General features: G+C 40.5%; 1 protein-coding gene across 1 annotated transcript; it reads right to left on the bottom strand.

The window, feature by feature from the left end:
• Positions 1–13,381: 13,381 nt before the first annotated feature.
• On the bottom strand, positions 13,382–19,014 carry LOC125268071 (interferon-induced very large GTPase 1-like). The gene has a single exon (XM_048190166.1). The coding sequence runs from the start codon at positions 18,739–18,741 to the stop codon at positions 14,068–14,070; it is 4,674 nt and encodes a 1,557-aa protein (XP_048046123.1). The 5' UTR covers positions 18,742–19,014; the 3' UTR covers positions 13,382–14,067.
• Positions 19,015–23,874: the final 4,860 nt, after the last annotated feature.

The following is a 23,874-nucleotide window of genomic DNA, read 5'->3' as shown; positions in this document are numbered from 1 at the left end:
TCTGGATGGGTGTCTGTCTCTAGTTCATCCAGAAACACGGTTGGCCGGGCCAGTCAGTCAACCTCCGTCTTCCTCCACATACCCCTCCTACGAAACTCCCTGCCTGCCCCACGCGGAACCCACACTCCTCCACTGGGTCCCGTAAGCGGAGGAGGAGGAAACAAGCCGCTCCAGTATCTCCAGAGCCCGCTCCAGTATCTCCAGAGCCCGCTCCAGTATCTCCAGAGCCCGCTCCAGTCTCTCCAGAGCCCTCTCCAGTCCCCACAGAGCCAGCTCCAGTGCCTGTGGGGATTTTAATTGTATTTGAGGGGATGAACGAGCCTCTCCAGTCTCTCCAGAGCCCGCTCCAGTCTCTCCAGAGCCCGCTCCATTCTCTCCAGAGCCCTCTCCAGTATCTCCAGAGCCCGCTCCAGTATCTCCAGAGCCCGCTCCAGTATCTCCAGAGCCCGCTCCAGTATCTCCAGAGCCCGCTCCAGTATCTCCAGAGCCCGCTCCAGTATCTCCAGAGCCCGCTCCAGTATCTCCAGAGCCCGCTCCAGTCTCTCCAGAGCCCTCTCCAGTCCCCACAGAGCCAGCTCCAGTGCCTGTGGGGATTTTAATTGTATTTGAGGGGATGAACGAGCCCTCTGCTCCAGCCGCCGCCTACGAGCCCTCTGCTCCAGCCGCCGCCTACGAGCCCTCAGCTCCAGCCGCCGCCTACGAGCCCTCAGCTCCAGCCGCCGCCGCCGAGCCCTCAGCTCCAGCCGCCGCCGCCGAGCCAGCAGCTCCAGCCGCCGCCGCCGAGCCAGCCGCTCCAGCCGCCGCCTACGAGCCAGCCGCTCCAGCCGCCGCCGAGCTTACTGCCCCTATGAACTGTGTTTCTGAACCCGCCAGCTCTAAGACTGTTTTCCCTCCCTGCCTCCCTCTCCCACCTCCATCCATTTATGTTTACACTGAACCTCCACCTCAAGCCCCCTCGCCCAGATCTCCACCTCGGACCTCTGGGCGATTACCTACACCCCGGCTCCAACCTCCCTCTGCTCCACCGTTACCCATCAGTCCACCAGCGTCACCAGTATCCATCCTGCCTCCACTCACACCTTGTGCACTCGTCAGCCTGCCCTTCCCTCTGGACTACACTCCTCCGTCTCCGCTCCGTCACTCCGTCCCTCAGTTTCAGTTGGCTTCCTCACTCCCCCCGGTGTTCTTTTTGTTGGCTGTCCTACTGCTTCCACTGCGGCCTTCTGGAGTCCCGGCTGCGCTTCGGTCGGCAGAGCCTTTGGTTCCGCCATCTCCCGCCGGTCCTTCTGCGCCGACTGGGCTCAACGCCTCGAAGGCTTCGGATCCTGACCCGCCATGGCTGCCCGCTGCACCTGACCCGCCATGGCTGCCCGCTGCACCTGACCCGCCATGGCTGCCCGCTGCACCTGACCCGCCATGTATGCCCGCTGCATGTCTGCCCGCTGCACCTGACCCGCCATGGCTGCCCGCTGCACCTGACCCGCCGTGGCTGCCTTCAGCCCCTGACCCGCCGTGGCTGCCTTCGGCCCCTGACCCGCCGTGGCTGCCTCCGGCCCCTGACCCGCCATGGCTTTTGAACCTGCCCTGGAGACCTCCACTCCAGTCTGCTCCTCCCCCTGCACCAGCTTGAGGTCTCCAGGGCGCCCGCCCCCCTCCCGGTTGTTCATCTACGGCGCGAGGACGCGCCTACCGGGAGGGGGTAATGTCACAGATCCCTTGTTCCCCTGGACTCTATTTCCCATAATCCTCCTGTTTCATCACCTGCACTCACTTCCCTCGTCAGCTCCTCATCTTCACTCATCACCTGCACCTGGACTTGATCATCTGCACTCCCTTTATATATTGCACTCACTCCCTTCACTCCTGGTCCGTTCTCTGTTTATGTTAGTGTTTGTATGGTGTTCTCTGCCTTGCTTTCATTAAAGTGTTATATGCTTGTGGAAATCCGTGATCTGCCTCATCTCTACACCAGTACACGTAACACATGCAATATAAAACAATATTTAGACTAAAAAATTAATATCAAATTACACATATGCCTGAGAAAAAAAGTATGTTTTGAGAGAAGATTTAAATGTAGAAAGAGTAGGGGGAAAGTCTAATAGACACAGGTAGGGAATTCCAGAACTTAGGACCATGAACTGAGAAAGCTCTGTCACCTTTGGATTTAAGTCGGGATTTTGGAACATTTAATATCATCTGGGTGGGAGATCTGAGCGTTCTCACTGGGGAATATGAATGGATAAGTTCTGAAATATAAGAAGGGGCAAGACCATGAATTGATTTAAATACAAATACTAAAACCTTAAAGGTGCCCAAGAACGTTCTTTCACAAGATGTAATATAAGTCTAAGGTGTCTCCTGAATGTGTCTGTGAAGTTTCAGCTCAAAATACCCCATAGATTTTTTTAAATAATTTTTTTTAACTGCCTATTTTGGGGCATCATTAACTATGCACTGATTTACACTCGGCGCCGCCCCCTTAAATCGCTTGCTCCCTGCCACACCAGCTGTCAACTATATTACAGTGCATTTACAAAGTTCACACAGCTAATATAACCCTCAAATGGATCTTTACAAGATGTTCGTCATGCATGCTGTATGCATGCTTCGAATTATGTGAGTAAAGTATTTATTTGGATGTTTACATTTGATTCTGAATGAGTTTGAGGCTATGCTCCATGGCTAAAGCTAACATTACACACTGTTGGAGAGATTTATAAAGAATGAAGTTGTGTTTATGCATTATACAGACTGCAAGTGTTTAAAAAATGAAAATAGCGACGGCTCTTGTCTCCGTGAATACAGTAAGAAACGATGGTAACTTTAACCACATTTAACAGTACATTAGCAACATGCTAACGAAACATTTAGAAAGACAATTTACAAATATCAGTAAAAATATCATGCTATCATGGATTATGTCAGTTATTATTGCTCCATCTGCCATTTTTCGCTGTTGTTCTTGCTTACCTAGTCTGATGATTCGGCTGTGTGCAGCTCCAGACGTTAATACTGGCTGCCCTTGTCTAATGCCTTTTATAATGTTGGGAACATCATGGGCTGGGATATGCAAATATTGGGGCGTACACCCCGACTGTTACGTAACAGTAGGTGTTATGTTGAGATTCGCCTGTTCTTCGGAGATCATTTAAACAAATGAGATTTACATAAGAAGGAGGAAACAATGGGGTTTGAGACTCACTGTATGTCTTTTCCATGTACTGAACTCTTGTTATTTAACTATGCCAAGGTAAATTCAATTTTTGAATCAAGGGCACCTTTAAAATCAACTCTGAAACGAACGGGTAGCCAATGAAGTGATGACAGCACAGGTGTAATATGTTCTCTCTTTTTTGTCCCTGTTAAAAAACGAGCCGCAGCATTCTGTACCAGTTGTAATCGCGAAAGCGAGGACTGATTTATTCCAGCATATAGAGCATTACAATAATCCAGCCTGGTTGAAATAAACGCATGAATAACAAATCACTAAAGCTCAGAATATTTTTCAGCTTGCGAAGTCCCCTAAGCTGCAGAAAACTGGCTCTAACTACAGAGTTGATTTGTTTATCAAATTTTAACTCAGGGTCAAGGGTAACTCCCAGATTTTTAACTTTATCACAAATGTTATCTTGAAGGGGGGCCTAGGGTAGAACTTATGTTATTTAAAAGGTGTGAAGGGCCAAACAACATAACATCAGTCTTCTTCTGATTTAATTGAAGGAAATTATTGTCCATCCAAACCTTAATGTCCTCTAAACAAGCTAGCAGAGAGGAAACTGAATCAGTACCTGATTTTAATGGAAAATAGAGCTGAGTGTCATCGGCATAAATGTGATATGAAAACCTTATGGGACTCAAAAATTAAACGAAGATGTATATATTTGTTATATTGCAGCCATTTGCTAAAATCATTTAAAGGTCCTGTTTTTCATGGTTTTTTGAAGCTTTGATTGTGTTTATAGTGTGCTATATAACATGTGTTCATGTTTCGCGTGTGAAAAAACACATTATTTTTCACATAATTTACTTATCTGTATACCGCTGTTTCCACTGTCATAAAAACAGGCTGATGACTTCCTTGTTCTATGAAGTCCCTCCTTCAGAAATACGTAACGAGTTCTGATTGTGCCAGCGGTTCCTGTGTTGTGATTCGACAGCAGCTTCTGCTCCATCTTTCAAGAATAATCTTTGTGCGAATCCGGCATTAAACTGATTGAGATTGAGGAAGCTGTCCTCAGCAAAATGTGCTGCACATAGTTTTACATGTGGATTATAATTTTCGGGAATCGAGTTAAACATAAATTGTAACCATTGATCTCTAAGTACAGGGTCCCTGGGAAGGCCAAACAAAGGTGATTGGACTGCGGGATGAAAATAACAGCGTTTCGACGACATGGCGACAAACACACTCTACAAACGCAACTCTTGCGTGGGAGCGCAACAAGACCACGCCCCCTTTTTTGTGTTTTCCTGTGGGCGGAGGTTAGTCAAAAAACTGTTTTAGTGACGTCATTAATGAAGGAAGTAGAGGGATGTAGTCCAAACTGGCCGTTCAATGTAGGCGACTTCTGTTAAATAAAATATCTCGCTTGGCATTGAACTTTGAGCTTTAAAATTTTACAGATTTATTTATACTCTAACAACAACATTACACACTAACTAAAGTTTGAAACATGGGATCACGAAGAACGGGACCTTTAAGTTCATTTTTTTTCCCTCATTAATGTACACACAGCACCCCATATTGACAGAAAAACACAGAATTGTAGACATTTTTGCAGATGTATTAAAAAAGAAAAACTGAAATATCACATGGTCCTAAGTATTCAGACCCTTTGCTCAGTATTTAGTAGAAGCACCCTTTTGATCTAATACAGCCACGAGTCTTTTTGGGAAAGATGCAACAAGTTTTTCACACCTGGATTTGGGATCCTCTGCCATTCCTCCTTGCAGATCCTCTCCAGTTCTGTCAGTTTGGATGGTAAACGTTGGTATATAGCCATTTTTAGGTCTCTCCAGAAATGCTCAATTGGGTTTAAGTCAGGGCTCTGGCTGGGCCATTCAAGAACAGTCACGGAGTTGTTGTGAAGCCACTCCTTCGTTATTTTAGCTGTGTGCTTAGGGTCATTGTCTTGTTGGAAGGTAAACCTTCGGCCCAGTCTGAGGTCCTGAGCACTCTGGAGAAGGTTTTCATCCAGGATATCCCTGTACTTGGCCGCATTCATCTTTCCCTCGATTGCAACCAGTCGTCCTGTCCCTGCAGCTGAAAAAACACCCCCACACCATGATGCTGCCACCACCATGCTTCACTGTTGGGACTGTATTGGACAGGTGATGAGCAGTGCCTGGTTTTCTCCACACATACCGCTTTTAACCTTAGCAAACTCCATGCAGGCTTTCATGTGTCTTGCACTGAGGAGAGGCTTCCGTCAGGCCACTCTGCAATAAAGCCCCGACTGGTGGAGGGCTGCAGTGATGGTTGACTTTCTACAACTTTCTCCCATCTCCCGACTGCATCTCTGGAGCTCAGCCACAGTGATCTTTGGGTTCTTCTTTACCTCTCTCACCAAGGCTCTTCTCCCCAGATAGCTCAGTTTGGCTGGATGGCCAGCTCTAGGAAGGGTTCTGGTCTTCCCAAACGTCTTCCATTTAGGATTATGGAGGCCACTGTGCTCTTAGGAACCTTAAGTGCAGCAGAAATTTTTTGTAACCTTGGCCAGATCTGTGCCTTGCCACAATTCTGTCTCTGAGCTCTTCAGGCATTTCCTTTGACCTCATGATTCTCATTTGCTCTGACATGCACTGTGAGCTGTAAGGTCTTATATAGACAGGTGTGTGGCTTTCCTAATCAAGTCCAATCAGTATAATCAAACACAGCTGGACTTAAATGAAGGTGTAGAACCATCTCAAGGATGATCAGAAGAAATGGACAGCACCTGAGTTAAATATATGAGTGTCACAGCAAAGGGTCTGAATACTTAGAACCATGTGATATTTCAGTTTTTCTTTTTTAATAAATCTGCAAAAATGTCAACAATTCTGTGTTTTTCTGTCAATATGGGGTGCTGTGTGTACATTAATGAGGAATAAAATGAACTTAAATGATTTTAGCAAATGGCTGCAATATAACAAAGAGTGAAAAATTTAAGGGGGTCTGAATACTTTCCGTACCCACTGTACGTGTATAAAAGGTGGCCAATAAGTCTGCGAATCTTTGGGTGGACAGTGAATCGATTCAATTCACGATTCATAGGTGTTTGATTTGATTCAAGAACGATTTTTGAAAATTCAGAACAATTTGATTTGAGATGATTCACATTAAAATTCAATGCGATTTGATTATTTTGATTCTGCCTTTTTATATGCATTCATTAGGTTTATTGAAATGCTTCCCTCAATGTGTCTTAGTCAGGGTGAGAATTACACAGTGACTTTCAGGAGGTCAGAGAGTAAGGGCAAAAAAAAAAAAAAAAAAAGTGTCCATTGTTAATATTAGTTCTTAATGATGCTACATTACTTGATTTTAATAGCCTAAAAATTGGCATTTGTAGAAATTATATAAGCCAAAATTTAAAAGTATTGTTAGTTCATGTTAACTGTAGTGCAGGACAGTGTTAATGGCTACGCAACCTTAGTAAAGTGTTTTAACTTGCACATTCAGATTAACAACATAGTTAAATTTCATTTATCATTCATTGGAACTGTGTGTATGTATTTTAGACACTTACATTATGTGTTTGCTCCGTCCATTCAATAAAGGTGCATCCTTGAATAAGCGGGGTTTTACTTCAACTGCTCAGGTAATGTCAATGGTATGACCCATTTCCATAAAATTTCAGTATTTTATCTTACATAAAATAACGGTGACATTTCCACGCAATGAAAACGCTTTATTTCAACAGTAGTGACCACGCAATGACTTGGCAGCTTTATCAATGGCTTGAGTGATTTGACACACTAAAAATGTGTTGATGAGTGCTACGGACGGAGCACGAGCGCAATCCAGTGAAAGGCGGTAAAGAGTGCAGTGCATGTCTGTGAAGGAGAGCTGTGAGGGCTCGAGTGATGCGCACAACTTCTCCATTAATTTGCGCATGTAGTAATTTAATGTTTTTATATTTTAAAGCACTGAATAGTGATTAATCCAATTCTTAGCATTTTGCATCGATTATCAGCCGAAATTAACAATTCATGATTCAAAAAACATGTTTCAAGATCGATGCATATGCATCATCAGGATTTGTAATCGATGCATCAAGAAAACGAGTGAATCATTACACCCCTAGTGGCCAGCACGCACCACACACTAGGGGTGTAACGGTACACATATTCCTACTGAACGGTTCATGGGGCAAAAAATCCAAATGGAAGTGATCATCCCTATCACGCCCCACTCCCTTTGAAGGGTAAAGCCCTAACAGTGGGGACTTTGAAGTGAGCAAGGTATGCACATGCCGTATGTAGCTGTTTATTCTTTGCAAAGGGATCGACATAATTTCCTCATTATCTTCAGCTGGGATGTTCTCGTGACAACGCAGTGCCAGCATAAATAAATATACAATTTATATTTTTAAAAAGTTAAACAGTCCTCGTCATTATGATGGCCGTACATCAAATGTTTGTAACAGAATCTCGGTAAATGCAAATACTTCACCTCCCCGCATTCTGCTGCACCAGGCCTGCACAGAGGTAAGTGTGATGAGATGCAAATTAGTACAGCTCCATCACTGACCTCCACCACTGCAGGCCTCTGGACAAAGGTAGGTGCTCTCGTACACCGTTCATCATGGCTTTCGAGCCGTCTCGACATGGTGAGCCGTGCACTGCTTAGCCACGAGCTTCCCACCGTGGATACATCAGACATAGTTTCTCTAGTGCCACTCGTACAGAGCCTTGGTGCATGGCTAGTGCTTCCCTTCCCATCAAGCTGGCTAATCAGGACCATCTGGCTTGGCTGTACGATTCAGTTTGCCAGGCACCCGCCCAGATACAGTGGTGTTCTTTTCACCTTAGTACGAGGTGAGGACTCTGCTATCCTGTGGAACGAGATCACAGTCCCTCTTGCAAAGGATGCAATACAGCTTGTCCCTCCAGTCGAGATAAAGAAAGGTTGTTACAGCCTTTACTTCATCTTACTTCATTGTAAGATTGAGACCAATCTTAGATGCGAGTACTGGATCTGGCCTTATGTCAGACACCAAGATTGGTTTGTGGTGATTGACCTAAAGGACCTTCCATGTCTTGATCTTTCCCAGGCACAGACTGTTTCTATGGTTAGACTTTGAGGGACAGGCATACCAGTACAAGGACATCCCTTTCGGGCTGTCCCTGTCTCCTCGTGAGTCGCAGAGGTGGCTCTTGCCACATTAAGGGAAGTGGGCATTCGTATACTCAACTGCCTTGATGACTGACTGATTCTCTCTCAGGAGTTGGTATGCATTTTTTTTGGCAACTAGCCAGATTGGGACTTTGGGTCAGCCAGGAGAAGAGCATAGCCACAGTAACAGTAATACAGCATTTTCTCCATCATATAATATATTTTAAAATTAATTGCATGCCATTTAGCTACACAAGTCATTCAGCTTTTATTAATATGATATTCTAATAAAGATCTAGCCTACTGCAGTGTGCAACAAGTTTCTTTTACCAGCTAGAGAGCAAAGCACAGTGTAACATTATAACATAACTTTCAAATGTAGTTTAGTATTATTTTTGACCAAGTAAAACAGCGCTGCATTACCATACAATTTTAATTCATAATATTTAATAAGCGACCTGTGTGAGTATTGATTCAGCACTTGCATCTATTTCTTTAGAATTAAATAAAATAATGTTAATTTAAGTGATCAAATGTATCAGTAACAAAGTTCAAGTTCAGGGAAAGAGGAGGCGGACATTAAATGTAACTTTAATTGTAACTTTAATTGTAAAATAAAATAAAATAAACAAAACCAAAGGTGCAGCAGTGGTCGACTGTGGCATATATGATAGCAATCATTTTTTGCAACATGTTGCTTGCTTGTGTAACAGGTATAGAAATTATACTGTTCAATGTATTGTTTAATAGAATTCACACAAAATTGTTCATTCACATATACAGTGCACAGCATAAATCCTCTGAACAAATACAAAAGATGCATTTTCTTTATGATCACTAATAATTCATGGAAAGATGGCAAAACTAAAATGTATTAAACATACACATAATAAAAACTGAGAAATATATATCATTAATAGCCATAAAATAAGTAAATTAGCCAATTTTGTTTAAATTAAGGATTGCAGAAATTAGTACAATATTCTATCATTTAGTATGCCCTCCATAATTTTGAATATACTGCTCTGACCCTTCTTGGCACAGAATGTACAAGTTCATGACAACTTGTCACATCTGTCCTGTTTAACTCCTGGCCAACAATGCAGGGAATGTGGAAAGGGTAACATCTTCTGTTTCAAGTTTGTGTATTAAATTACACAGTGGTGTGGGAATTCATGACAGCATTGATAAAGCACAACTCCCTCACACCTTCAACACATCCCTATAAGAGCTTTACTACCACTGAACTTTACTGTGGGAACCAGGCACTTCTCACTGTACTCCTCCTCTAGCAACACTGATTGATTTGGTCTCATGAGACCAGAGTATTGATTAAAAAAAATAAACGTAAATGGGCTTGGCTTAGCGAAATGGGTGAGAATGGAAAGGCTTTTAGTTTGTTAGCTAAAAGGTACATGTCTGAAGCCTGTTTCTGGCACAAAAAATATAACTGAGTAAAAAATATAATTCTGTAAGTCATAATAATGAGGAACGTTATCGTAATAATGACTTAGTTTCTCATAATAACGAGAAACTTTCTCGTAATAATGAGAAACTTCTACGCATGCGCAAAGCAGCGGAGCAAGAAGGGTAAAGAGCAGAAGGGTGTGGCATGCTAGTGACATCTGCTGGTCAAAGCCATTTAAATGCGAGAGGTGGAAGGTGGAAAGCAGAAGCAGAGCGGTTACTGTGGTAACGACCGACTCCTGTCTGTGCTCATCGGTGGAAACTTCAGATTAACAAAGGAATATGACATTTATTTGTTGTGTAACGTCTTCATAAAATATTTTAATTATATTATTAATTATATTAATTATAGTTTCAAATTATTATGAGATACTAAGACTTTCTAATTATGATAAAGTTTCTCATTATTATGACTTACAGAATTATATTTTTTTACTCAACTGTGGCGGAAATGGGCTTCCATTATGTCTTTGCACAGTAAGCCACAGGAGACTTCAATATGGCAATAATGGCAAAAAAAAAAAAAAAAAAAAAAAGTTTAAAACTTCTCCCCTTTAAATGCTCTCAACTATTTAAATAGAATGTCGGTTAAAAAGAATATGACTTGGCCTGTCAAAAGAATTTTTTTCACTTTAACCCATGTGCTGTGCACTGTACCTTATGTGCCTGGTTGAAGTGAGTGCTTTCCCCTTTAATTGTTGTGATGCTACGAATCAACATAACTTCCTGTTCGTCTCCTCCTATTCCCTTTTGCATTTTAACTGTATCAGAGAGGTATGTTTCTTTTGACTTCCTGATAATCTTATTTAATCTTTATTGTAATTATTAGTGATGATAAACTGAGGCTTTCATCAAATATTGCAGAAAAACTGTTTAATTACTCAAAGCTTTTCAACACCATGCACAGTAACGACATCAAAAGGTGGAAAAGCTTCCTTTGCCATTTTTTACATTTTCTTTTAATAAATCAGTTTGTGCTATGAAAAACATAAAGACAATAAAAACAATTAGTCCATATAAATACTCTTTCACATATATTGGTACTTATGAATGAAAAAATGAGTCTGTGAATTAATTTATGAAAGAATGAATAAATGGGAGTAACTGTGTTGTACGGTAGTGTTACTGTAGCAATTTTTATGAATTTGCTTTGATCAACACATGCAGCCTTATTCACATAAGCCTTTGCCTTAGTCCTAAACCTGAGTTCATAGTCAAGGCTTTTGTAGACATATATAATCTAAATAATGATTATTGTGGAATGGTCTGTTGAAGTGCTTGTGAATTGAAGATTATTATAAATTGAATATGCCCAAAACTACACATGTAAATATTTATTGGTATTATGATTTCTTCTTATCAAAGGAGCTAATGTCACTCGAAACCTGTGCAAGGGGTTTGTGCTGAATCAGGATTTAATGCAGTCATGTGGTTGTGTGCGAATTGAAGCTTCAAACATCACAGATCATGTGGTTATAGCAAAACATATCTAGCTCTGGCAAAGTGCTTTACTGTGAGATGTTTCGTTTTTTTTGTTGTTGTTTTTTTTGTTATATAAGCTTCGAAGCCTCGTTGTCGAACGTCACATCACTAGTAATTATTGCTTTTATACCTATATTTTCACTCCAATTCATGTATATAATGTTATTTTACTTACCCTTTTTTTTTAGTTATATTTTTGTTTTCTGCCAAATATGTGGAAATGAGAGCACATGGTGATAAAGTGTGCTTGAAGTGGCTGCTTATTTTTATTTTTGTTTTGTATCAGGAATGGAATAAATGATCCAGAGAAACTGCTGCCTGCTGTCCTGTGTCTAACTCCACAAAGCCACCGGTTACACTTGTATACTTGACAAGTAATACATGTAGATTTAACTTAAACCTCAGGTAGGTTCTCTCTCTCTCACACACACACACACACACACCCACACCCACACCCACACCCACATACACACACATAACTTTGGTGGCAATATAAAAATGTTTAACCTCCATAATTAATGTTTGTATTTCTGAGAACTGTATTGAATTTTTAAGCTGTGCTTTGCATGCACATCCATACCTAAACACACACATATATACACATTATTTAATACGTTTATTTTTAGGCATGTTTCTGTTTTGTAGATAATCACAATCACATGCTCATATGCTGTAGGTCTACAATTTTTCAAACATTGTTGCACACTAGAATACATTTTCATCTCTCCAAAAATAACAATGACCACATATATTTGTTTTAGATACATAGTATAATGTAAGTTCACAAGTTTTTTGCCATTACAGTAATAGCACTAGATAGCCCTTTAAAGGGGTGGTTCAGTGTTTTTTTTTTTTTTTCTAGGCTTGATTGTGTTTTTGGAGCACAGTTTAGCATGTCTTAATGCTTCTTTTTTTTGAAAACGCTGTATTTTTCATATATTTTACCTTTATTCTACACCTCTGTTTCCACTGTCATATGAACGGCTCGTTTGACTATCTGGTTCTATGATACCACTCCCTCCGAAATACGCAATGTGCTCGGATTGGTTAGGAGGTTGGTAGCTGGCCCAGTGTATCGTGATTCGCTGAAGCGTCCGGAAACGCCACGCCCCTTACCATTCGTTATTACTACCGCTTCAGGGGAAATGTAAATAATAGCGCCTATATTGCTGTATCAAATTGAGCCCAAATCAGACCCAGATGAAGAGGGTCAAGCAGAACCTCTTCAATCGTGCCTTTTAAAGGAGGTTTATGAATGGTATTTCATTTTTGTATTTGTGTCAAAGTGTTTAGATATGCTGTCACTGCTGTTTGTTAGTTTTCAATATACAGTTTTATCCTGATTAAAGCTTTACTGTAGCTGAATACATGACTGAGTAGTCACATTTTTGTAAAGGCAGTGTTTAATTTATAGCATGAACAACTGTTTGTCTATGAACATAGAAGTTTGTTGGTGTATGCAACAGAATTTAGCTAACTGGCTAGCGAAGCAAAAACAAGTTGCTCTTTGTATGTCCTTGATGCAACCAAAAATAGCAACAGAACTATATGTTTAAAAGTACAAACAATAAAACGTACTTACAGTTTGAAGCCAATAAACAGCAGCTTCTGTTATTAAAGTAGGAACTGCTTCTTCTTTCAGTAAAAGCCTTTGTGCAAATCCAGCATTGAACTCGTGTAGATTCTGGAAGCTGTCTTCAGCGCCGCATCCAGTGTAGAAAATTCAGATTATAATGGGTTCTATTATCTTTTGACACGCCACTCGCGTCCGGTGTACACAACTCTTCCGCTTCCATTATGCTGCGCCACATGGCCTCGCCCACTTTGTTGTGTTCCCGGGGGCAGTGTTTATGTTAATAGCAAGGGTTTATGATGTCACCAACCCGGGAAGAAGCTTGTTGTAGTCCAAACCGGTCATTTTTGTAGGCATTAAACTGCCATAACTTTAAAAGACAATATCTCCATTTGCAGTGAACTTTCAGCGCTGTAACTTTGCAGATACTGTTTATGGTCAAGCAGCAACATTAAACACTAACTAAAGTTAAAAAAGTGAAATCGCATTGAACCACCCCTTTAACATAGTTAAACACATTTAAATCTTTAAATCATTTTAATTAAAAAAAATTGTAGCCAACCAGCCTGAAAATACAAGGTCTAAAATAAAACTAGAAGACACTGAAAATATTGAACACTTAAGTAAATCAAAAGACAAACTGTTTTCTCACAATTAGACATTTTGTTTATGCATCAATTGTTTTGTTACCACATTAAAGAAAAAGTCAAAGGTGGCAATACTTAAATTTGAATTTCCCGCTTCTGATCTCAGTGTTCCAGCCAATCACAGTCACAAGTTCATGTACACAAAATGCTTGAGCTTGGGTTAAAAACAGCCAATGAAGCAATTCACAAATACTAGTTTATGAAGCACAGTCTTTTATTCTGTGAAAGTTGATTTTAGAACAGAAACTCATTGCAAACTGTATTCTGTGAGTCAAAACCTAAAGAAGCTTATTTTATTTGTTCAATTAGATGTATTTATCTGGCACTTCTCAGTAATTTCCCAGTAATTATTTTTAAGTTAGACGTGAGAAATCTTTAATGATGTTTAGAGTTGGAGCTTTCCGTAATGCAACAGTTCAGTGTAGATCAATGTACAAATACTGGTTTATGAAGTACAGTCTTGTATTCTGTGAAATGAGGTTTAGTTGATTTCAGACTCAGTGAAGTGTAGAACAGAAACTCTTTGCAAACTGTATTCTGTGAGTCAAAACCTAAAGAAGCTTATTTTATTTGTTCAATTAGATGTATTTATCCAAACTCTCAAAAGCATCTTGTTTTGAGTATATTCTCCATTCATCTGGGATCTTACCCAGTCCCTCAAATGTTTTATTGTAGCACTTTTCAAGACGATTCTGGAATTTGCACACAAACCACTTCCAGTAGGGCAGTTCAGAGAGATCAGGGGTGATGCTCCAGTCTGCATATTCTCGTCCTGCACTTTTATAATCTCTCCAGATGACTTCATCTTCATTGTCATTGGGATGAAAATATGTAGTGCTGCTTGCTACTGCTGATGTGCAGATTAGAGTAGACAAGTTTGTTGTGTTGTAGTGAAACCACCCATTCAGGCCAGTAACACGATGGAAAGGAACACTGTGATCTCCAGGATGGTTTTCTATGGTGTTGGTGCAGATGGATCCACAGAACGGACACTGAACCCAACAGCACTGACAGAAGTGATCAATCAGAAGCTCATCTGGCCTCAATTTGTTGTCCAGGTTTGAAGGAAATGTCTTTTTATTGAATCTACTGCTGATATCAGACATTGTAGCAGGAAGTTCTTGTCTTAACACATCTTCTAGGAGGTTGAAATCATCAACATCATCATGTTTCACTCCACTGAGGTCTTTTTCAGAGAAGATCAGCACATCTGAGAGCTTCTGTGTGAAACTCCTCAACCACAAACCAACATCTCCTCTGTTCACTTGAACATGTTCAGTAGATTCATGTGCTGCTTTCATGATCTTCTGCTGCAGGAGTTCAATGTTCTCCTTCATCTTGGGTAAAACACTGACACTGAACTTATCAGTGATGTACCGACTGACTTCATCTCTGATGAAACTCTTGAAGTGATCTCTGGGATTATCAATGTAGTTCATGTATTTGTAAAAATACTCCTCTTCTGCCAGTGTCTTCAGGATGTGTTTCTCCAGATTTGATCTGTTTCCATTCAGTGATTCACAGTTTGATCTCATTTCATCAGTCAGATCTCTGGCAGTCTTCTTGTAGACACTCTGCTCAATGGGCCCTTTCAGTTTCTGACAGATGATCTCACCAAAAATGGCAGTTGATGTTGCTCCATGACAGTATTTCTGTAAAATTTTGTAGTACTCTTCTTTCTTCTTCCCAAAATATATTACAGGATCATTAGCTTCCTTGAATATTCTGTGTTGGTCTGTGATCATCTTGTTTGCTTTCTTACAGATGGAATAAATCAAATCAACAAAGAATTCATTCTTGAACACATATTTCACTGGTCCTTCCTGATGTTCTGTTACTCTCTTCTTGATGTAATCTATGAGTTGTTGAATGTAACTGATATTGTAGCCCATCTTTGAAATATTAAATGACTGAATCATTTTGTCTGTCTGCTGAGCAACATCTGTGACTAATGATCGTATCTGGTCATCACTCTTTGGATTTTGAGTAAGTCTAAATGGTTTTTGAATTTTCCTAAGAAAACTCTTTACATGCATTCTTTTTGTGACATCTCTAAAAATAACATATTCACCAAAACTCCTCACAGTGAAAATATCATTGTACTCACTGCCCTCTTTCCTGTGGTCTACAGGAGTACTTTTATAGACGTCACTGAGAAGGAGTTTCACATCTCTCAACATATCAATGTCTTTGATTGAAATTTGAGTGTCTGTAATGATCTTCTTTACACTCTGATTCCAAAACAAATCCAACTCTTTCTTTAGTGTTTCTTTATCTTTTGCTTTGTCTTTGAGTTTTAAGGCAAGCTCTTTGCTCTTTTCATAGAGAGTGTTTTCATGAAGTGTCCTCTGAGCATCAATCTTTTTCTTCAGGTCTCGCTGCTGAAGAATTTCATTTAATTTCCTATTTGTTTCTCTCACAATCTTGTCCTGAAGCTCTTTGATTTTGATTTCAAATGATGTTTTCCACTGAATCAGTATATCTGCATCTGTGTCTTTCTCAAAGAATTCTGACATTGATTTTTTCACTTCTTCACTTGTCTTCTTCAGTTCTGTTTGAAGATCAGTTTCCTCAACCTCATGAATTGCTTCATTTTCTATTTTGTTGTGTAGTTTGTTCTCAATTTCCATCACGGCACTGCGAAGACTCCAGGACCACTTGCTGTATTCGGTCTCCAGTTTCCTGTAGGCTGTGACCTCCAGAGAATTTCTGAAGCTGAAGACGAAACGTTCCTTCAGTAAAGCCTCCCAGAGATCTTTAATATGATCTTTGAAGTTTTTAAGCATCATTCCATGTGGTTTTGAGGCTTTAGACATTATAGTTTCCTTTAGTTCTTGAATATTCTCGCAGTACTTTGGGTTTGGTGGTGCCATGGGTGGGCTGCCCTCCCAGAGCTGAGCGAAATACTTCACATCTTTCTGAACATCAAATTTAATGACATCACTGAAACATTCTGCATCACAGACTTCATCTTTAGCAGCTAGTTTTGTCATCTCGTCCAGTGTCTCCTGCAGTCGTCTCCTTCCCTCCTTATTTTTATCTCCAGCTGTGATGTCTGAAACATTCTGATGCACAAACACACAGCTGGGATTCAGTCTGACCTTCTTCATCCTCAAGAAGGCCTGAACAACAATCTGAAGAATGTCCTGCATCTCAGATGGGTTTTCTCCAAAGATGTTGATCAATGTCAGATTTCCAATTCCAACAACAAATGTGGCCAATTCATTGTCATGATCTCTTGTTGATCTTCCAGCCAGTTCTAGAGCACGAAGACCCTCAGTATCAACAACCAGAATATAGTCAAAGTTCATCAGTGTTTTCATCTCGTCTGACACTTTGACCAGCTGCATGAAAGCTCCTCTGGTGCACCTGCCAGCACTGACGGCAAACTGGAGTCCAAACATGGCATTCAGCATGGTGGATTTCCCAGAGCTCTGAAGCCCTAAAACTGACAGCACGAAGACTCTCTGGTCTCCCAGTTTCTGGATGAGTTCATCTAGAACAGCAGAGATCCAGATCAAAGGAACATGAGCAGCATCTCCATCCATCAGCTCCAGTGGAAATCCAGAGATCATCATCTCTGCTGCAAGACTCGGGAGAGAAGAGAAATCAAACTGCAGGTCTTTCTTGTTCTTCTTCACAGATGAACATGATTCATAGATCTGACCGATCTCCCTCATGATGTGCTCCAGACCAAAGGCGGCAGCTTGAAGTTCCTCAGATATTTTCTCAAGTTCATTTTGTTCAACTTTGAGTTGTTCAGGTTTATTATCATTTTCTTTCAGTTTTGCAACCACTGACCACTTTTCATCATATTTGTGATGAAGAACAGAAACATCCTGTGAGATATAGTCATCCAAGAAGATCTCAAGCCATTTAAGGAAATACTTCTTATTTTCAGCATGTAAGTTCATTTCTTTAATAAAGAACATCATAAACTTACTGATGCCGGATTCATGTTGGTTTTGACGAATTTTCTTCATTTCAGTGTGTTTTTTACTAATTTCCATTTCTGTGTCATATGCTTGATTTTGATGTAATTCTTTGTTCTTCTTACACCACTGATGCCACAGTTTCCCTTGACAGGGCAGAAATGAGTCTTTGATTTTTGTCAGATCTTTCTTTTCTAGGAAACTTACCATCCGCTGTGCTGCTTCTCTTCCTCTCCTGCAGTCATCATCATCTTCTTCATCTACTCTGATATCTGAGTGTTTGGACATATCTTCAAGTCTAAAAGTGGAACATGATTCTGAGAGACAATCATTTATTGCTCTTCTAAGTTCTTCAGATACATCTGACTGATTTCTGTCTTTCAAACCAATTTTGAATTTCCATTTCTTTGTCTCAATTACAGCAGATTCATCCTCAGTAAAAAGACAAATGAGTGACTTTCTGTTCCTGTACAGGTTTTGTATTATTGCTGCACTTTTGTCATTCCTGTCCAGTTTTGGTAGAAGAACAACATTGACTGAGGCCATTTCAGTGAGGATCTGCAGCTGTTTCTCATGGTCTCCTGCATCACCGTGTAGATTACAGAACGCAACACAGTCAGTGAATTTATCATCATATGATCCAGAGGGACAGAACCAGGCGATCTCCACCACTCCATCCATCAGTTCTCTGGTTCTGCTGCTGCCTGGGCAGTTCCTGTGGAAGAATGTGTTGTGTTTCTCATTAATCAGACTGTTCATCAGCTCAGACTTGGATGAAGACACAGAGCTAAACCTGAAGAAAAACACCATTGGAGTTTCTGCCTTGTAGATTGGCTGGGTTTGACTGATGATTTCATTGTTGGTGTTTTTCATCTTCCAGCTCTTGTTGATTTGTCTGAATGTCCAGAGAGGAAACTCAATCTGTTGTGTGAATGGATCAGGAACAAGCAGAGGCAGAGCGTACTGACACTGGGACAGTTTAGTGACCATCAGCTGCTTCAGGAAACTATCAACACAGTGAAACATGGACATCTGAACATCCATTGGGTGAATTCGCTCAGATTTCATTTTTTCTATGTTAGAAAAAGACATTGCTTTGAATACATCGCTTTCATCATCAGATAAGCCATTGTCTCTTTGTTTTGTGGAATCTTCCTCTTTGTTCTCTTTAGTTTTAATATATCTTGCTTTATAGTTCATCATCAGTAGTTTTTGTATGAAAGTTTGAATCAAATCCTTTTCAGCACAAGATTCATGGGACTGTAATGAACGTGCAGTTAATTGAAGAATGTCTGCAACTCTCAGAATGTTGGGATACATGTCAAGATGAAGTCTGCAAAATAGATGCTTCTTTTGTCTTTCATACTTTTCCCACTTCAGGTACAGACCTGGCCTTTCAAGGTTGTTGATTTCCTTCTGTTAAAAACAGCAATAACAAAAAAAAACAATTTTCCTTTGAGCAGGGTTGCAAGTACAGAATTTAAAATAACTCTCATCCTCATCTCAAAGATATCACATGCGCAAGAGTGATCTCATTACAAATATCAGCACAGATGGGATTCTGCCACAGCCGTGCTGATATTCTGTTCAACAGCACAATTATATAGTGTAGTGCTTCAGTACAACAGTTCAATTAAAGCTGCTGTCTGTAACTTTTTTTTGTTCAAAATTTACAAACATAATATAATGAGAATGTACAACATGATTCCATTTTCCAAACCATGTTTTTGTCTTTCCCTGAATCATTATGGTACACTTATTATAAGTGTTTATATTCAGACTATTTTAGACCGGTGTGGTAGGAACTGCTGCGGAGTAACACAGTACCTGCATGAGTCGTCATAGACATAAACAGAGAGAAGTAGCTCCGGCTACAATGTTCTTTCGCAAGATGTGTCCAGTTCTGTTGATTAAGTGCTAGAGTGCCAAAAGTTATGGACAGCAGCTTTAACTGGAACTTAGTAAGTGAATGCACTTTGGAAAACAGTATTGCCAGTGTTGTTTTGTCTATTTTTCTCTGCCAATGCAGATCACAGAGAAAATAAAAAAATAAATAAATAAAGTAGAATAAACAATTGTTTGACTACAAACACCATAGTGGTGTTCCTTAATGAATTTAAGTCCTGGAATGAATTAACATTTATTACAGAATCTCTCACTTGTTTTGTAATATTTTCCTCTGAACACTCACCTTTATTGAAACATATGTTTTAGTCAATAGTTCCTCTTTTCCTCTTTCTTTTTTATCTTCACTCATTTGCTCAGTAAAGTTTCCTGTTGCAGTCTCCTCATCCACATCTTTCCTTGGCAGTACAAACCTTTCATCTGCTGCATTTTCTCCCAAATCTGAAAAAGAGAAAATATTTTCCTGAGAAGGGGAACAAGACACTGCATCCCTTTCAGGGAACCATGGTTACATCCATGGGCGACATTTGACTCTCGAGATGGGGGGCAAGAATTTTTTATTTATTTTTTTTGTACCTGCATCAGCAAATTATTTGCAGAAATTTTAAGCAAACAAGTTTAAGTTTGCTTGTTGTTTATTTACTAATTTATTTAATAATTCACTTAATTTTATTATCACAGGAAATGACGTGGATGATATGTGAATCTTTTTGCAAGTAACTGGTGATAAAGAAAAATGTCACATCGCAATATTGAAAATATTTCCATTTTAAACCATGAAGGAGAGCCAGTTGATATCAGACAAACAATGTGCAAATTTTGCGTGGTTATGCGGGTGAAGTTATGCGGGTGAAGAAGTCTCAAACTCTGGTAAATTAGGCCTATTCTCTACAGAAACTGAAAGTAAAAACTTTTGGCATCCGATGCTGCAATAACAATGAATATTCTTTTAGAGACAATGAGATAATATTTCTTAATTTTTTTAATATTTCTCTTGTGGCCCATAGTGAGAAAAAAATTGTATTTGACAGTATTTTTTTAAATGAGGAGTAAGCCATCTAACTAATATTTTATTGTCCTCGCAGCGCATCAGTTATACTGTGATGCGCGTCTTTCCACGCTCATGGGCAAAGTAGTATCTTTTAAAGGCTTGCGCGCTCAGGGGGCAAAGGAGTATCTTAATTGTGCGTGAGATGGAGGGGAACGTGGGAAATGAAGAATACCCGGGCCTTAACTGCTCCAAATTAGTGGACTGGGGGCAAATGAGGGCAAAGCGCGCTCTAGGAGCAAAATAGTATCTTTGAAAGGCTCGCACACTCAGGGAGCAAAGGAGAATCTTTGAAAGGTGAGCACACTCAGGGGGCAAAAGAGTATCTTTGAAAGGCTCGTGCACTCACCAGGCAAAGGAGTATCTTTGAAAAGCCTGCGCGCTCTAGGGGCAAAGGAATATCTTTGAAAGGCTCGCACACTCATGGGCAAAGGAGTATCTTTGAAAGGCTCACGCGCTCATGGGCATAGGAGTATCTTAATTGTGCGTGAGATGGAGGGGAACGTGGGAAATGAAGAATACCCGGGCCTTAACTGCTCCAAATTAGTGGACTGGGGGCAAAGGAGGGCAAAGCGCGCTCTAGGAGCAAAATAGTATCTTTGAAAGGCTCACACACTCAGGGGGCAAAGGAGTATCTTTGAAAGGCCTGCATGCTCTAGGGGCAAAGGAATATCTTATACAGATTATAAAGCCGGCCTCCCTGAGGGCTGAACACTTGATGTCACTGTCAGTGTCACTGTTTTTTTTTAATTGGTTAGAATTACTTTTATGTGCTTTATTTATTTATTTTGTTGTTGTTTTTTTACCTTGAAGATTTTTTTTTTTTTTTTTTTAAACAAAAACAGTTTAGTAAAAGTGCACTTTTTTTATTTTTTGCACTTTCAGACACCTCTATTTATTGGTGTATAAATAAGATTTGTTTTCTATGCAAGGAGGGAGTGATTGGTATAAATAAAATGGTTTGTTTAGTTTGGTGGTGTTGTAATCAAGTCAAAAACAGAAGTATAATAGTAAATAAATATTGGTTCTGCATATCGATTATCAGGCACATAAACACAAATTATCGGTATATGTTTTAAAAAAATCAATATTGGTCGATCTAAGTGGCTACATGGCCCAAGAGAGCCAACACACTTGATGTCACTCTCTAGGTGGAGCTCGGGAGAGTGGAGGCCTCAGCAAATGATCTAATTCTCATAAGACTCATATAGGAGCCACATGCTTTGAACCCCAGCCACTGGGGGAAGCAGCTGCAACATCAGAGAACATAAGGGAGCTGCATTTTAACCATATTTCTGCATCTAATTCTTCAGAATTTGACATAGCAAATTAGTCAGTAGCAGTACTAGAGCTAGCAAGAGGAGCTTAAACAAAAATATTCCTGTTCAACTCCTCCCGCACTCCACCTACAACCCCTGCGCTCGATCCCACCTCACCACAATGGTGGCCACAGGACCCGATCCGCAGAGAGTAGGTGCTTAATTCTCATCCCTCAAGAGAGAGCCAAGGCTGGATCACTGTGTAAATCACTGTGACCGCATCACACAACGTAAAGTTCTCCCCTCCCAGCCTTGCACTGTTTCTTATGGGTTGTCATCATTGCCACTGGTCTTGCCAAGCATAAAGACTGTTTCATCGCCATGTAATGAGATTGTGTTGTCGTGTACTAACCCCACCCAGCCTCCCTCTCTCACCTCCTCATCCAAATTCAGGCAGTCCTTCAGCCCCATCTTTGCTGGTTCATCCCCTCGTCTTCTCCTCTGATGCTTTGCTGTATGGAAAAGCCTTGGGTCTTACGGTCGCCAGCCTTGCACAAACAAGTGGACCCCCATCTCTTCCTCATGCCTCTGATCCCGTCACTTCACCTTGGGCCATTGATCTGTTGGCTTCACCTTGGCTCTTCCCTCCCTCGGCTCCATCAGCAACCTTCAGTCTTACGGCTCCGCAAGGCTCCCTCTGGCACTCTGGCTCCACCTCGGTCACTCGTCGCTGCGGTTCCACCTTGGTCTCTGGAACCATCAGTGTTGCTTGGTCCCATATTGGCTCTCCTTCTGTGCCTAGGGCTCCACTGTTAAAGGCTTCTCAGTCTCAGCCAAGACTACATCCTCCTCCCTCTGTCGACTCTGCTCTGGGCATTCATTCTGGCTGTGCTCTGGGGTACCTGGCCACTCCTCCTACCATTTTTCCACTCCTCCTACCATCACCACCTGGTTCCTCCCACTAGAGTTTCTTTCACCAATCCCTTGTTTGCTCCCTGAACCACCTCCTCAGCCATATGGTGCAAGGCCACAGTTATGTTCAGCTAGTATCATTTTCACTGACCTTTAGTTGGTTTATTTCCCACCAGTCATTAGTTTACATGTACAGTCATTAACAAGCACACCTGTCTATCTTTAGTTCATCATTATGTGTATTTAAGTTCCTCATTGTTCACTGCTAATTTTTCAGGTATTGTTGTGTGTTACATGCTGTGTCGTTTGCTTTATCCTACCTATCCTATCTTCCTGTGTTTGATTTATTTTACTAAATGTGCTTACTGCTCATCCAACCTGCACCACACCCGACACGTTAATATTATTCCACCCGTTACATCAAATATTAGCAGGTCACCCGTCAGAGTACCCAATCCATGTGCAGGACTCTGAGTGAAGCAGCAATTAATCGGAGCACATGTGTATAGAGTAGTTGTTCTATGGATCACAAAACTCATGATTCAGATCATATTACGATATAATGATACGATATAAATACAATACAACAAAGTTACAGTTAAAGTCTAGCTGGTCTAACTGTAGTGTTTTCAGGTACAGACATGTAATAATTAGGCCTAAATGTAAAATAACACTGTAGTGTTCACTGTATGAATAATATATAGATTAATCTTTGTTAAAGCTGTGCTTTGTGTTTGATTAACATTAATGACTTTTGTATTGAGCAGGTTCTTATAGGTTGCTGTCACTTTAAAGGTGCAATATGTAATATTTTTGCAGTAAAATATCCAACAACCACTAGGCCAGTGTTATATATTTTGTTCACTTACAATAGAGTACCTACAATATCCCAAATGTTTCCAACTATTTGTAAATCGTGAGAAAATTGCAATTTTAACCAAGGCTCTGGAACGTGTGAGGAGTCGCCTGTCAATGGCGTCATACCCGCGTCACCCTCAGTTTACGGTTTTATTTTGTAGAAACCATGGACAGAAAATGAATTGTTGGAATATAGCTCAACATATTTAGTCTTATTGTTTAAATCAATTTTACTTTATTTTTTGCGAGTACCATGCTTAACCATGCCTCAGAGAAAAACACTATTTTGTCAAGTAGCTAACATAGCATAATCAGATGCAGCTTTATTTTTTAGTAACAGTAATACAGAATTCTCTCCATTATACATTTTAAAATGAATTGCATGCCATTTATCAACACAAGCCATCGAGTATATGATATTCTAAAATCGATCTCTTACTGCAGTGTGTCTCAAACATGTCTCACAGCAGC

The sequence above is a fragment of the Megalobrama amblycephala genome, linkage group LG1 (assembly GCF_018812025.1).
Source record: "Megalobrama amblycephala isolate DHTTF-2021 linkage group LG1, ASM1881202v1, whole genome shotgun sequence".
Classification (NCBI taxonomy): Eukaryota; Metazoa; Chordata; class Actinopteri; order Cypriniformes; family Xenocyprididae; genus Megalobrama; species Megalobrama amblycephala.
The sequence above is the reverse complement of the archived record's forward strand: the minus strand, read 5'-3'. Positions and strand labels throughout refer to the sequence as shown.

What these genes read in the sequence shown, in the direction of transcription:
- LOC125268071 (XM_048190166.1), bottom strand. Translation starts at nt 18,741, where the DNA reads ATGTATCCCAACATTCTGAGAGTTGCAGACATTCTTCAATTAACTGCA.